The sequence below is a fragment of the Eutrigla gurnardus genome (genome assembly GCF_963514095.1).
Source record: "Eutrigla gurnardus genome assembly, chromosome: 9".
Lineage (NCBI taxonomy): Eukaryota > Metazoa > Chordata > Actinopteri > Perciformes > Triglidae > Eutrigla > Eutrigla gurnardus.
The window spans coordinates 11,608,826-11,624,844 of NC_139923.1; the positions used below are offsets into that span (position 1 = coordinate 11,608,826).

At 42.0% G+C, this 16,019-nt stretch overlaps 3 protein-coding genes across 4 annotated transcripts; 2 read left to right on the forward strand and 1 right to left on the reverse strand.

The window, feature by feature from the left end:
• The first annotated feature begins 260 nt into the window (after positions 1–260).
• syt18b (synaptotagmin XVIIIb) lies at positions 261–4,499 on the forward strand. Of its 2 annotated transcripts, none has more exons than XM_084016774.1 (5): positions 261–606; positions 843–1,852; positions 2,251–2,407; positions 3,358–3,518; positions 3,626–4,499. In XM_084016774.1, exons 1-5 carry the CDS (start codon positions 462–464, stop codon positions 3,764–3,766), a joined length of 1,614 nt encoding a protein of 537 aa, XP_083872900.1. In that variant the 5' UTR covers positions 261–461; the 3' UTR covers positions 3,767–4,499. The 2 variants fall into 2 exon arrangements, with proteins under 2 accessions (XP_083872900.1, XP_083872901.1); XM_084016775.1 differs by having other exon boundaries at positions 843–1,675.
• Positions 4,500–4,537: 38 nt separating this feature from the next.
• On the reverse strand, positions 4,538–9,646 carry LOC311018832 (uncharacterized protein; the record flags this gene model as incomplete). Its single annotated transcript, XM_084017901.1, has 16 exons — positions 4,538–4,746; positions 5,081–5,141; positions 5,807–5,959; positions 6,036–6,158; positions 6,506–6,580; positions 6,653–6,735; positions 6,832–6,910; positions 7,516–7,585; positions 7,692–7,737; positions 7,861–7,963; positions 8,075–8,342; positions 8,430–8,659; positions 8,742–8,867; positions 8,953–9,057; positions 9,343–9,468; positions 9,563–9,646. 16 exons carry the CDS (start codon positions 9,644–9,646, stop codon positions 4,556–4,558), a joined length of 1,923 nt encoding a protein of 640 aa, XP_083874027.1. The 3' UTR covers positions 4,538–4,555.
• Positions 9,647–11,897: 2,251 nt separating this feature from the next.
• Positions 11,898–14,931, forward strand: edc3 (enhancer of mRNA decapping 3 homolog). Its single transcript, XM_084016776.1, has 7 exons — positions 11,898–12,028; positions 12,267–12,432; positions 12,538–12,764; positions 12,857–13,195; positions 13,294–13,447; positions 13,985–14,202; positions 14,314–14,931. The coding sequence occupies exons 2-7, from the start codon at positions 12,269–12,271 to the stop codon at positions 14,646–14,648; spliced, it is 1,437 nt and encodes a 478-aa protein (XP_083872902.1). The 5' UTR covers positions 11,898–12,028; positions 12,267–12,268; the 3' UTR covers positions 14,649–14,931.
• Positions 14,932–16,019: the final 1,088 nt, after the last annotated feature.

A 16,019-nucleotide genomic window follows, 5' to 3' on the forward strand; every position in this document is an offset into this window, starting at 1 on the left:
ACTGTAGAAGAAAGATGTTACAAGCACAATTTCGAGGTATTATGAGATGATATCTCCCCGCCCACAGCCCCCGCCTGCCATGGAGGACTAATGCTGGTAAAGTCACTCAGCAGATGAGGAGGTCACTGTACTGGGATGAAGATTGGAATACGCTGTCTGCGTGTCAGGACAACGGGATGATTTATCAACTTTGAACCAGGAAAGACACCTGCAGCTGCTAAAGATCGCTTGGCTGTAGCTGTATGAGTGACTACTAACGATGAAACTTTTCGTTCTAAATCCAAGATGTTTTAATGGAATACAGATGTCTTTTGTACCTTTGGGGAGATATCTCTAGGACTGAACGCCAGAATGTGTTTTCATAAGTCAAACAAATGACCTTTTTTACTGGGACCTCTGGGCAACTCTCCCTGGATGTTTTGAAATAGGCACGGACAAACCTTCAGCGTACTGTTGGGACCATGCCTTACCATGACGACGAGTACCCAGGTCAGCCTCTGTGGCAGTCGGTGCTGCTCTTCTGCTGTAAGGGTATGATCGAGGGCATCATGGTTGTACTCTTCTTCTGGCTTCTGGTGCAGGTCCTTTTCACCAAACAACTGGAAGGTATGGTCTTAAGAGATATGTTTTTTAAATAAGTCTAAAACTATATGCTTATGTGCTTGATTAAAAGAGTTATTGGTAAAATAAGCCGAGGCATGTGAATTGTGTTTTTAGTCAGATGTTTTCAGGCAAATGGGGTAAAATAGTACATGTTCTGTTATGTAATGCATGAGCGTAAATTACAAACGTTTCTAAGCTGCCATCTGAATGATTTTATTCATCTCTTTTTTTGTCTACAGTTCACCTCCAAATTCTTCTTGTGGTCGGCCTGATAGTCTTTTGTCTGAGTTTGCTCCTGGGATGTATTCTGTGCTGTAGGAACAGCCAGATTTGTGCGGAGAAAGACAAAGATCCTGTGACGTCAGCACCAGCTCCTGCTGATCCTGTGACCTTTGCCCAGAGCCCGCCTCCCTCAGCAGCAGTGACGGCGTCCAGGCAGCGATACGAGGAGCTGGACGGAGACGTCGTGGAGTACCCCTCCACTTTCACCAGCCCTGCCCCTTCGGAGGAAGAGTTTACCTCTCTGCCACTCTCTAAACGAGCTCGAGCTGGCTCTGAACAGAAGGAGCAGCCAAGCTGTTATTTTTCACTGCGCCGCCTCAGCACACCACCACTAACATCACCCCTTTATAAACCCATTGATGACAGTCATGCCTCCCTGTCTGTGTTTCCCAAACTAGGGCTGTTGTCCAAAACATGTAAGGCTCTGCAGAGGCACTGCATGGTGACTGGAGATAAAATGTCTTACAATGAACACAGCAGGCTTACCAGCCCCAGTGCTGTCTCTCCTTCTATGCCTGAAGAAACAATCCCTCTGGCTCCGCTGAGCTACGGCTCCAGTGCCAGCTGCCAACGGTCAATATCACAAAAACCCTGCCTCCATTTCAGCATGGCCTTCTCTCTAGAGCAGCAAACCCTGGCAGTCCATGTCCTCAGTCTCACTGGGACGCCCCACAGATTGGAGGATGTGTCCGTGCTGGGCAGCCTGCCACCTCTGTACCCCTGTCCCATGCGGGCCTCGGCCCAAAGCAGCCTCGGCCCCGAGACCCACAGCCTGGTGCTGCGTTTGAAGGTGAGCTCTGTGAAGGAGCTCCAAAAGAGTGTACTGAGAATAGCTGTATACGTACGGGAACCTCCCAGCGACACACTGGGTGAACTGGAGGCTGATTGTGGAGGAAGAGACTGGAGAGCAGAGCATCCATTTCACTTCACAAGAGAGCTTAACCCAAACAGGTGGAATCCCCAAAAGGTATCGGTGTATTGAATTAACACACGTGTGGACGTTTTATTTTCAAGATATGTGGTATGGACGGATTAACCTCTGAAGAGGCCGCTGAAGATTAAAAGTCAAGAATGAACATTGAAGTTCTAGCGAAGGGATTTAGGAGCCGATGTGTGTCTGAGGGAAGTTGCCTGTTGTGCCCAGTAGTAATTATCTGATAAAACAAGCAAAAATGGGAACACATGGAGGCTAAAATGTGTATTTTGTTTTATATTTTGTGTAGCTGTGATACATATAGGCATGTGATCTCTGTGGTCACTGCAACGACACCTTTACTTTCCTTTGATTTTTGTATTCTGCAAAGCAAAAGCCTCATGCTGCATTTCCTGCTGATCGCGGTTTCCTTCTCTGCTCTCTGACTGCAGAGTCTGATCTCACAAGATGCACCGATGTGTAAGGGGCTTAGCTGTCCTCCACAGATCTTCATTTTGCTTCAGTATCAGACACTGGCCCACCGCATCAAAGTCACAGTCCTCAGAGCAGATAACCTAGACAGCCTCGTTCACGCGCTGGAAGCAGCAGGTAAAACCGGCGTTTGATGTCACTTCAACTGACGAAATGTATATATGCTTTAGAGATCCCACAAGGACACCATGCATAAAGGCATTATGCAAACATGGGTGGGCAGAACTAACTTTTGCCTTTCAGGGGCAGAGGTAAAGTAATTCCCTATGTTTGCTTTTATGTTTAGGGGATTAAATGATGTATTACAGGACCCAAATGCAGCAGGAGATCATCCCCTTTTTTAATGACATTGTCCCTCATAATCCCTCACTATTCACAATCCTCAGGAAAAAAATGTTCCAATCTCCTCTGGTTCTCTGATCTGACAGATCTAATCTTTGTTTGCATTAGCCAGTCAAGGCAATACTTTTATTGCAGACAAGCACATCCTGTATGAAGAGCCGATAGATTTTGTGATATCCGTTTATTGTACATTATGTCACATAAATTTGACTTTGATCATCTCTTTTTGTTTTATATTATATTCCGAAAGTTTACAAGTGGACAGAAATGCATTACTATGGATAAAGACAGGAGGAAAACATGTATTTTATACGTTCTCGCTGCTGTTTTACTTGATCATACATTAAAGTATAGGACAGTAAAAATGATTTGGTTTCCTTTGTTTTAAACCCAGTAAAGGACAGAGTGTGTAAAAGGGATTTTTCATCATTTTCACCTTTTGATTTGTGTTTTAGATCTAAATAACTAAGAAACTGATGAATTTGAAAAGATATCGCAACCGTGGGGTTGGCGGCTTGTGATAGAGCAAGCAAAAAGATTTGATATAAATATTGACTTTAATAGCTGTCTTGTGATTATACATTAAAGTGTTACTCTTTCTAATTTTGCTCATTCACATAAACGTTTTATTTCCAGCATCCATTTGAATCTTAGTTATCCTATCTAACGTTTATTCCAGAATAGGGTTTCTTTGACACTTCATAATGTTTACTACCTGTGCACAGAATACCAGGTGATGATCAACCTGCATCATGAAGGAGTTGTGATCGGCAGCAGAGAAACTGAAGTAGGGTCCTGTAATGTGTGGAACACATCTTTCCTGTTTGACCTGCCTCCAGGAGACATCAGTCAGCTGCCCCTTATGCTCGAGTTCATGATCGTGCAGGTAAAGATTGCGTTGGGATTCCAGATTCAAATGCAATTTTCTGTTCATCATCGCTACATCTATTTAAAATGTAACTCAGCAAAATCTTCATTCCTGCTCAAATTCAGGTGCTTTCAGAAGGTGAAGTCTTCGGTCGAGTCCTTATCGGAGCCGAGGCTGCAGATGCAGGACGTGCTCACTGGCGGGACATGTGCAGCCTGCAGGTGGAGCAGGCACGCTGGCACACTGTGCAACCAGAGCCCCTATAGAGATCTGACAGGTGTGCTGCTCTACTGTACGAAAATGAGATATTATATGTCACCTTTGCCATGAATTGTACAAAGCTAATGTTCCCTTTGCATATCAAATTATGTGTTTATTGACAATTCTAATAGGTGGATATGTGGGCACTCAGCAACGAAATCTTAACAATGGCCTTATTTCAATGTATGAACCTTTTAATTATCCTATGGGAAGGGACGTGGACAAATTAACATTTGCAGATGTGAGTTTTGAACGTGGAGGCTTATAACACAACAATGCATTTATGAAACATTAGAACAGACTTTCTACATGGATTTTGGGAGCCAGGAGAATTATCAGAGAATGTAATGTAAACAAAGGAAACACATGAAGGTAATGTTTTTATCTGTAATTCCTGAAGGATTATTCTAATATTTAGTCATTTAAAAATGGAATACAAATTTTTATTGTGATGTGAGCCAATTATACAAGTGAAAATGTTAGTATTTCGTCCTCCTTGGCTTTGAAATCTTGGATCTGCAACCCTTTCACATGTTTTCGATGATGCTCCTTGGATTTGGCGTTTAGCATTCCATCGTGATTCCCACTGTCGAAGGGCAATCTCCTTCCCCAAAACAATCTTTCATGTGCATCTGTAATGCTTTTCTGAATGATTAAATGATGTGACGGACCATATCATGTCAAATATAACACACTTTTGCCTGAGGGAGCTTCGTGACTTTTATCAATACTAGCGTCCACTGCTGTAGCATCCTGCAATGATAAGACAGCAACCTTTGCCCAATGCACTAGTCTTACACATAATTTTTGTGGACTCCCTCCTCTTCATCTTCATCAGGGCTACAGATATCTACAAGTTCAGCCAGGAATGTTCCATCAGGATAGAGGAAGGGGTGCCTCTTCTGCTGCAGATCGATCTCATCTGAACAGTGAGACTGGTCTGTAGGAGGGCAGTCCTGGATTGGCTGCTTGCACGTTAGTGTGTCTAAAGTAGAAAGCATGGGGGAGATAATTATACAAAGAATACTATTTCAAAATCATATCCATTTTATATTCAAAGCCATGCAGAAATTAGAAGGCAACGGATAGAAGGAGAGAAATTGATAAAGATCAGGGAGTTATCCACCAATAGTGATGAGAATACCAGCTTGTTGGTTGAATAAACAATGTGCTCCATGCTATTTAGTACACGTTAGTATTTGTGGATATGTCCCTGACCGAGATAAAGACCATCCCATGGTTTTCCCAAAAGCTCCAAACTATAAACAGATCACAGCACATTTCTACACTAATGATCATTGATTTATGAACAACTTTACCTGGTAGCAGATTCTCATGTTTTGCCTTCAGATTGTGGATTTCTGCACTCATAGTTGACATCTGGCAGAGGAGATAACGCTTTCAAATCTCTCAATTCATCTTTAGATTGCAGGAAAAGACCTCTGTTGCAGATTAATTCTGTATTTTTGACTGCTTATGCATATTTTGGTAGTCACAGGCCTTCAGTACAAGACAGTGACACACTGTAACTCTTTCCTCGCCTCTAATCATTGAGTCAGATGTGTTCCAGCTGACCGGTTCACTCCTCGGCTTCAAATCCGATTATTTACCCAGTAGAAAGAGTCATATGTGAGATTATAGCTGTTTCACATAGAGTTTAAGTATGCAGCCAGGCTGACACCGCTCACTGTGTGCTGTGGGCTCTTTGATTAAAGCAGAAACTGGGATTAGTGCACATATGTGTGTGTGTGTGTGTGTGTGCGTGTGTATGTGTGTAATGGATAAATATGCGGTCATTTTATGATATGATATGTTATTCCAACAATTATATTAATTTGCATCAGTTGCAGATGCTAATACATTATTTATGAAAATGCCAGCATGCAGACAGGCGAGTACAGCAGGTCTTTTGAACGGTGTGGTGGGTGGAGGTTTTTTAATGTGGGTGTAGTCATTTAGCTGTTGCATATACAACCCGTTTAGACTGTTTGTGGATTTTTCGACTTGATAACCGATACGCTCGGTGTAATTTAAGCTTGTACAACCTGTTGGCTTTGGTTGTGGAGGTTTTCCTCAGCATGAGCCTCGTCTGCGGGCTTTCCCTCCTCCCCTCCTGGCAGGTCACCGCCCTCTTCATCCTCCTCGAATACTGGCATCAAACCAGAGCCCTGTTGCCAGCTCCTCCTTTCCACTGAATTCTGAATGGAAAAAAACATATTCACATTAGTGAAATCTCTTTAATCTCTATAAATAATATGTTGGTTTGTTCCTTACCTTTATAACTTTAGGTGTTTGGGACCAGTCTTGTAGTGAGGAGGCTCCAGTCTGACCTGCTACTGATGGTTTGTCGACCTTTCTCTCCTCCTTTTCTTCGAGCTCCTTAAACAGACTCTTTAACTACAAATATAGTACAATATAGTATATTGCTCTTGGAAGGCGTGTTGGCATTTATGACAGCTATAAAACAAGACCAGCCACACAAGCAGCCCCATAGGCTGAGCTTTAAACTACATGCTCAACTCAACTTTTACTCAACAGAGTAAGTGGAGTAAAAACACAAAAGTCAAAGCAGCCATTATGCAGAATGGGCTATTTCCGAATCATTTATTTTATATTGTGGGATTTATTAATTAATAAGAGGTTTCAGTTCAAACCAAAGTAGCGGATGGCAAGTCTGACATTACCATCCACAGAGCCACTATGCTGGATGAAAAAAGAAAGGCATCATGCAATATATACTGTACCTGCTCGGTGACCATCCTCCTCTGCTGGTCCGTCTGAACTGGACTGACTTCAACAGATGGTTTCTCATCTTTAACCTGTAGACGAGGAGTCTGTCATTTATAATGTTCCTCACCAACATTGAAGATGTTGTTTTTACAAACTGTTACCGGGTAAAGCCGCCTCGGTCTTTGAAGCCTCTGGACTGCCGGTGCTTCCTCCTGCTGCAGCTGGTTAGTCCTCCTCCTGCTCACTGGAAACACGTGGAGGTAGAAGTTGTAGAGGTGAGCCAGACAGTAACATCAGCACAATGTCCTTGTAGGTTTCTTTTCAAAGCAGGCTCCTATACCTTCCAGCTGGGCCCTCAGTGAGTCAGAGGTGGAAACATTTGCTTGGCCTCCATTGTCTTGATCAGCTTCAGAGGACTTCTATCACGAGCGTTCATAAGAAAAGAAGACAATAAACAAATTGTTAATTTCCCTGCCATGGAAAAGGATTAACTTATGTTATGATAAAGAAAGATGAGATGTGCTGATTATTCAACACAGCTGCTGGTTTATGGCTGGTTAAAATCTATGATGTATTTGATTCATAGCTTGATGAGACAACATGTTATATAGCGACCACACCTTGAGCTCCAGAACAGAAACCTTGAGTTTAGCCTAATTTTATCTCTCCCCGCATTTCTATTCACTTAAAAGCTTCTTTCCTTCCTTTCACAGCTGGTGAAAACCTGTTACACACTCACTTCCCAGTCTTTAAAACAATCATCACCAACTTTCAAACAAGGCTTATTCCTCCCTCATGTCCTTCTCTTTTTCTGACAGGTTTTGCTTCCGCCATTGAATCTCACTGCTTTGTATACACACCTATTAGTCATTACAGTTAACTGCCAGTATGCACACACAAAATATGAACACGTTTACATAAAAATACATCATAGTATGTAAGTGCATCTTTACTGCACACTCCCCACCGCCCTTATTATTATTAAGTTCACACTGAGGTCAGCCAGGGAGGAACATCTCGTTACCTGGGGGGCTTTGTTTTGGCTGCTGTGCGAGTCCGACGGCGGCTCCCATAACAAAGAGGATTGTGATAAGCTGATGAAGTGTACATGATAAAGAGAAACATCACAGAATTGAATCTCTGAACATTTTTTGCTGATGGTGCATTTTGAAAATGAAAATCTCATCAAAATCCACTCACACTGTCTGTGTCCCTGTGTCCTCAGTCTGTGCTGAGCTCTTAGCGCCTGCAAACGCAAAAGGTCACAGCACTTTAACGCCCCCTTGTGGTTAAGTAATAAAACAATTTGTGTAATCTTGTTGAGAATATTTGTAGGTGCCACATTCTGCTCAGAAAGAAGTGCATTCACCTTTATCTTCATACCGGCGAAGCAGAGCCTGACTGCTCCTCTCTAGCTCCAGCTCTTGTTTGCATGCATCAAGCTCAACCCTTAGCAGCGAGTCTGATTCCTTCTGTTAAAGTTCACATTGTTAAATAACCCCAGATGCCAGATTGGAGCTGTAATAAGATTGATTAGACTAAATCAACTGATGTATAAAGTTATTTCCAAGGGATAGCCTTACCTCATTCCTGGAGTTGTTCCATTTGAGTTCCTCCAGCTCCTTCTGTGTGGACTGCAGGGTCAAAGCCACCTTTTGCCATTTCTCTGCCCAGTGTGAGGTCACAGCTTTCAGTTCCTTGCTGCTCTGGACTCTCACTGCGTCTTTGTGTCTCCGATGCGTTTCCTCTTGCAGGTGAAGCTTCTCCTCCTTCTCAAGGACCTTAGCCTCCAAACACAGGCACAGATCCTGCAGTTTCTGTTTTTCTAATTCCAAAACTTCCACAGACTCACTGAACAAATAGTTTGAGAGTTTCAGTAAAGGGAGGGTAAATATACTACATTACAATATGAAGAAAGGTGCTTGATCAACATCTCACCTGAGCTGGCGGCAATGTTCTTTCATATCGGTTAACTCCTCATGTCCACCTTCATGACTTTTACTCAACAGCTCTTCTTTTTCTCTGATAAGCAGACATTGTTGGGCCTCCAGATCTGTGATCTGTTTGGAGTTGGTGATCCTCTCTGCTTTTAAATCCCATAGCTGAGACTGTGCTTGTTCCATTTCCTGCTTAATTATCCTGAGCTCACGTGTCAGCTTTTCATTTGCCTGGAAGACAGATGGGATCATTTAATAAAGATTTCCTAAAAAGTGAAACTTAACAAAAATATGCACATTTGAAGTTTGCAACCTCTCTGAGAGCCTGTAATCCTCCCTTCATTAGAACAGTTTGCTGGTCCTGTTTGGTGTTGTGGGACTGTTGTTGGGCTGTGTGCAGCTGTAGCTCCGGGGCCCTCTGGTGCAGATCTGCCCTCTCCTGCACATGCAAAAAAGCTTGTCCTATAATCCCATGTTATATTTTGGTTTTAGATACGTCAGACATGTTAAATATAGGAATATACCTGTATCCGATGATTTTGGTCAGACAGGGCTTCTGTCAGTTTGACTTTCAGTTCTTTTATCTCATTCTCTTGCTTCAGCACCTGAGTTGACAAGATGGCTTTTTCCTGAGAAGAATTAAAGATGTTTGTGGTAAAGTTCCTGTAGCATAGGTGTAATACTGAATCAGAGACAGGAAACTGACCAGGCATGCTTGGCTGATCTTATTGTTAGCGTCACTCAGCTGTTCTTGCACTTCAGAATGATTCTGTCTTCTTTGATTCAACTCTTCTATTTCACTCAACAGTCTTCTCTGCGTCTAGGTACGCAGAAATGAAATGCAACAGACAGCTGCAGCATATCTTTGCGATTGAGTATAAAAAGAATCAGCAGTAAAATGTTAGATTTCTGACCTCTGTAGACGTCTGGAGTTTCTGCAGTTCCTGGTTTCGTTCTTCTTCTTGTGTCTTTGCCCTCAGCTCAGCATCTCTCAGAGCCTCTCTCAGCTGACACAGCTCTGTGTCAACCCTCTGCCTCAGCTGAATTCAAGTGTAAGAGCATGACAAACAAAATACAGAATAATGTATTATTTATAACAGAAATCTATTTCCATGGCATATGAAACTTACACACCTGTTGGTTAAAGTCTTCTTGACGCAGTGGGAATGTCCTGTCGGTTGGTTGATCATTGCTTCCTTTGACCAAAGGAGACCTCATTCGCAACAGCTCCTTCTCAAGCTGTAGGACCCTTGTGAGTGAATTTCACATGAGGACTTTCAATCTTTTCTAAAGTGTTTCAAATTTTCCATGTCTTTTATCGCACTTACTTTTCATGAAGCTCTCCATGTTGCCGGCTCGTTTCAGATTGGGATGATTCACTTGCCTCCTTCTCCTGAAACGCATTAGTGCAAACATATTAGGACGCAGAGTGCAAATGAAACACATAACAAACACTCATTTGTATTTGTTTATTTCAACTTTACAATAATGCTGGATTGACTGTTTTCAGCAGTTCATAACCATGAGCTCAAACCACTGTATATCAATAACATTTTGATCTCATCTTTTTTCTAATCTTTGTTTTTATCTTGTGTTTCATTTGTAGTTTATCTTTTTGTGTCACTCATCACTGTAAATGAGGGCAACGTCAGTGAACTTTAATAAAGGTTTGAATGAATGAAGCAGAAAAACTTTAAAACCATTCCAAACCACCAGCGGAGAGGAGAGAGAAAAGTGCAACAAAAAAAGGGGTGACTGCAATTTCTTTCCATGTTTTTCAAAACGTACCTTATATTTCATGTCAAGCAGTTGTGTGGTAGTTATGTTGTTGTTCAGCTGTGGATTTCTGGTCCTCAGGCGGTCCAGCTGATTGTCTAAACGCTCGTGAGCATCCTGCAGCCATTGCACCCCTCCTGCTTTTCTAAAGCTACTTTCACCACGGGCTGCCCTTAACTCGGCCCCTGGAGATGGAGGGAAGGATCGTGGAGCACCCTCGGGCGCCAGATGGGACAATGACTGCCACTTCCTTAGACCTGGGTCATTCTGCCTAAAGCCACTGGTGCTGCCAGATGTGCTGAAAGAGCATCAGCCAAAACATATATCACCAGCCTGACTTTAAAAATGAACACTCTCACATAAAAACTATATAAATCTCCCTCTCACCTTGTGCTGACTTTGGTTAGAAATCCTGTCCCAGAGACAGATGCCATCCCACACCATGCTGAGGTCTAAGAAAGAAAAACAGACATTTATATAAAAAAAAAAGCTACAACAACAAGTTCTACAGAACCAGTTCTTACCTGAGCTGTAAAGCGTGATTTAGTGTCCCACATGTCGAGGTCTGAGTTGAGAGAAAATGGACTTGCACCTCTGTAGGGCCTAAACATTTTAGAGTGTCTTCCTAGATCCGAATCATCTCTTCCCTTTTGTATGGGAGAAGTTACAGTTCTCATCCCCCCACGTGTCTGCCTAAGTATCCGGGATAGGTCTTCGCACAAAGGTGACAGCTTGAGGTCTGTGGCTATTCTTGGATCTGTGTCTTAATATTTCCACTGCTTGCATGATGGTCAACAACTAGTTTAAACACATAATTATAACTTGTGTGTGTGGTTGTGATTTACAGATTTTTTTAAGATGTCTTATAATTAACTGGTTAATTACACATTTTCTAAATGTAAATACAAGTATGTCTATATAATTATGTGATTGCTAAGAAAATAAACTGAAATGTTTTGATTTAATAGCTGCAGTCTGCACAAAATTGCTTTATCTCACAGTACCTTGCTGCAGAAACCCTCTCCTGTCCACCTGCTCTGCTTGTAAGACACACAGCTTTGATTCCAAGCGTTTCAGTGTGCAGCCCTCGAAGTAAATCCATGGTAACCCAGGTAAACAGGAGGAAGTAGGATGGGTGTGTCATGTGCTAACACTTCTGAGATAGTCTCCACATGATCTCACTCACTCTGCTGACTGTTTGTGGATGTGAGTTGTTAAGAACATCTCACAAACACTGATCATAATACACAAAGCTTAGCCCTTAATTATTTATGTCAGTGAATGTGGATCTGGATTGATTATAATTTCCTTTAGGAACACAGAAAAAAATGCTTTTTAAATTAGGCTTTTAGGTATGTGATTTTTATGTTGCATGTATGCATTGAATGAATTGTCTATAGCCATGGTAGTCTAGTGGCTGCATAAACATGCAAATACTCTTCAGCACAGTGTGAAATATTGCATGCAACTGACTAAATCCAGAGTGTTTCTTGCATAGGCCACTTAGACAGTTATTCAGCTCCATCCTTCAAGGTTTCCACATCCAGATTAATGTTAAAATAGTCACACACGCTACGTAGTAAACGTAAAGATTTAGACTATTTTCATTTATGTTAAAATGTTCACAGTTACGCTCTTATTTTGAAAACAACGTATACGGGAAGCCGGAAGTAGTCATCCAGAAGCTAGCAGTAGCATCTTTTGACCATTCAATAAGCTAAAAGCTAGCCGTTTAAAGAAGCTACAGCTTTCCTTCCAGTGCTAAATTTGACACTTCATCTATTTGTCTTCTTGAAAGGTGTACTCTGCATCCGTTTCGTAAAGGTACAGCACGTTAACCCCACGTCTTTCATCAAATACAGCTTTTGCGTCTTGGAATTAACGACCGATAACAGGCCGACGCTAATGCTAGTCAGTTAGCATAAGTTCGATAACATCAAGCCATTTGTATTTCTAATGTCCTACTGACAGAAAGTTGATTTGTAAATGTAACTAAACGTCTTTGGGTTTTTTGTTTACAAATCTTATGAAATTAAAACTTCTGTCCTTAAACGTTGTGCAGTCATGGCAGCGGATTGGGTGGGAAGTTTGGTGTCAATTAACTGTGGGCCAACGCTGGGAGTCTATCAAGGAGAGGTGGTGTCTGTGGACCAGTCCAGCCAAACCATCTCGTTAAGGCAACCTTTCCATAATGGCGTCAAGTGTCCTGTTCGCGAGGTCACATTCAGGTAAAGCTCATTTACGTTTGATGCGTTTCACAGATTGGGCTGATTGATAGTCAGTGTTTGTTACTGTAAATTAAATATCTTATTTTTACCTCTCTCCCCCTGCAGTGCCATTGACATAAAGGAACTGAAGATTTTAGATATCAGAAATGGCAACGCTAGGAGCAACTCTTCTGCATCTACGAAGGCAGGCAGTGCTCCAGTGACAGTCCCAAAGGCTGACCCCAGGTCTCTGGAGAAACTCAACTCTCCTCAGCACTGCTCGAAAAGCTACGGAGATCGTCACCTGGACGTGCCTGGCCAGCCTAAAGGATTTCGTCGAAGACACAACTCCTGTAAGTGCAATGTAGTACAGCTCGGTCCCATAATAATTATTATATTGCTATTGTTGCCTTGTTGAGATTTACTGTGTATTTTTCCCCATCAGGGTCTTCAAGTAGTCGAGGGGCAAACCAAGTGACACCGAAAAAGAACGGGGTAAAGAATGGTCAGATGAAGCACAGAGATGACGAGTGCTTTGGGGACGCCATGGATGACGGACTGGGCACAGACTTTGATTTTGAAGGAAACTTGGCTCTTTTTGACAAAGCGGCGGTTTTCTCAGAAATTGACACATCAGAGCGCCGTAATGGTGCACGGTCACGTGGGACGCCTCAAGAGCAGACACCCACACGGTACCGTCACGATGAAAACATCCTGGAGGCCAAACCTGTTGTGTACAGACAGATTACGGTACCGCAGCCTGGGGCCACAGAGTACTGCACTGGTAAGTCGTTTCACATTGTAAGCAAGCAAATGCTAGGAGTAAACAAAGTATGTGAAATCCACTGTTATATATATACTTTTATCCTTTTTGCCACACAGACTCTGGGCTTGTTGTACCCAGTATATCCTATGAACTACACCAGCGTCTGTTGTCAGTCGCTGAGCGTCATGGTCTCTCACTGGAGCGAAGACTTGAGATGACGGGAGTGTGTGCAAGTCAGATGGCACTGACTTTGCTGGGTGGGCCCAACAGGTAAGCATGGAGTCATGGTTTGTAAAAATTGATGGAAACATCTTTAGCTCGATGACAGTTGAGGCCTACTTGTATTTAAATGCCTGCTGAGCTAGTATCCTGCAAAAACGATCTGCCAAGTAGTTCTGTGTTCAATTTCTATTGAAATTGGTTACTTACATTTATGTTTACAGTTGATGAGCGTTGTTAGCAAGGTAAATATCAGATGTAACAAAATTCTCAATTATTGTAGTGTTTTGATTTAAGACCCCAAATATTTAATAATGAATAAATTCATTATTAAATAAGAAGAAAAGAAGCAGAATTAAATAAGATGTCACAACATGGAGCAAAGTTTAACTAATATATTGATCTCAATGATGTGTTCATATGACACATTATGTCAGTTAATATACATATGTTTATGTCAACTTGTTCATACATTTTTAAAAATTACCCATGAAGCTTATTGCTTTGTATGCCAAATATTAATTTACTGGCATTCAGATTGCAAAATTCAGGAAAGCAACTTTAGTTTCTTCTTCATGTTTCTTCCAGATTCACTCCAAAAAACTTACACCAGCGTCCCACAGTGGCTCTTCTGTGCGGCCCTCATGTTCAGGGTGCTCAGGGCATCAGCTGTGGTCGTCACCTGGCCAATCATGAAGTGGAGGTCATCTTGTTCCTGCCAAATTTTGTCAAGATGCTCGACTCAGTCACCAGCGAAATCACACTCTTCAACAAGACTGGTGGCAAACAGGTGTCAAGTATCAAAGGTGGGCATATTTTTCTGATTACATTTTCTACTCTATTTTTGTGTATGTTTTGTTTACATTTTGCATTCTATGTGAAGTCAGGTTTTTCACTCGTTCTCTCTAACTCCACAGACCTTCCAGACACTCCAGTGGATTTAATCATAAACTGCCTGGACTGCCACGAGAACACATTCCTGATGGAACAGCCTTGGTACCGAGCAGCTGCAGACTGGGCGAATCAAAACCGAGCGCCAGTGCTCAGCATAGACCCTCCTGGTAGTGGAAAGGGGCAGGCTGTCGAGGCCAAGTGGTCTCTCTCTCTTTGCCTCCCCCTTCCCCTGGCTGAGGGGGCTGGCAGGGTTTATCTGTGTGACATAGGTGTTCCTCGCCAGGTCTTCCAGGAAGTGGGAATCAAATACATTTCTCCTTTTGGCTGCAAATTTGTCATCCCCTTGCACTCTGCATAATGGGACTAATGGTCAACATGGCAGATTGAATCTTTCACCCTCCAAGACCATTTGGATATTGGCGCCTTATATTCCAGAGTTCATCCATTAAGTTTCTAACACATCAACATGAGAATGGGACCACTGTTTTTTGTACATTAGTTCTATGAGGAGTAAGTGCATCTGGGTGGGATAGCCAAGTGCTTTATTGAGAAAGCAAAAGTGTTAACCAGCAGAGGCTTCGTGTAGATACCATTGTATTTACATGATATTACAAGATATCTGGAAGATTGTGTCAAAAAATACAGCCTAAGTGTCAAAAAATAATACCACATTGTGTTAAATCGTTTTAGTTGGAAAATCTCTGACTTAACATGGGAAAGAAATCTGAATGTCACTGTAATCTAACCTCATTCCAAAGCCATCTGGTAAATAAAGTGATCCACCATATAATACATGCAGATGTGATGTTATTACATTAATCTATGATTCACTCATTTTTTAAGAGACTAGTAGATTTTCATGTTGTCTGGAAATGAATAGTAGCTAGGGTGCCTGGAAGACATGCATCTACATTTCTAACACATTGGTACAGTCCTTCTATCAAAGTTGTCGTTGACAAAATAGCAAGTGTTTTCTAATGCCTTATATATTTGGGATTCATATGCATTTGAGTGAATCGATCTAATCTCAAAATAATCGAGATGTGACAAACTGCACTGAGTTCCATCTTTGAATCAATATGTTCAATGAGCAATTGTTTAAACCTTTATTTCCCCTCCTGATATGGACTAAGGCTGTTTGTCTATATGTCTGTCTGTGTTCTTCAACATTCCTCCAGCCTGATGTGAAACGTCACATCTGTTGAGACAAGTCCGTCTTGGCAACGTCAGCCAGCGTACAGGATGAGTGTTTTGCCTTTGGCCGCCAGGGGGCCATTAAAACACGTTTTGATGTCTCTTCCTTATTCTGTTCTAATGGCAGCTTTACGTACCATTTCCTCAAACAGTGCGATTTCTCTACGAAATGTGATCAGTGTGGTGATCTGCTGTGTTTAACAGGAAACGTGTATGAATGTAAAATAGTTCAAACGCAGGTTATGATTCTTGAGATTTGTAAAATTACTATACATGTTTCAAATTCTCAGATCTACACTTGATGTTCATGTTAATGCGCCATTAGTCTGCAGGGGGGGACTAATACAACAGCCAGGGGAGGTTTAAGTATTGACAGAACAACTGTTTCCTGTTGGGAGCGAAGTTCACTGTCGTGGTTCTTGTCCAAAAATATTGTGTCATCTCCGCAGATAATACAAAATAAAAAACGTTCACCGTTGCTTTATGTTTGTGGACTTTCTTTGGAAACGCCGATGATCAAATTCCTTCAGCAGTT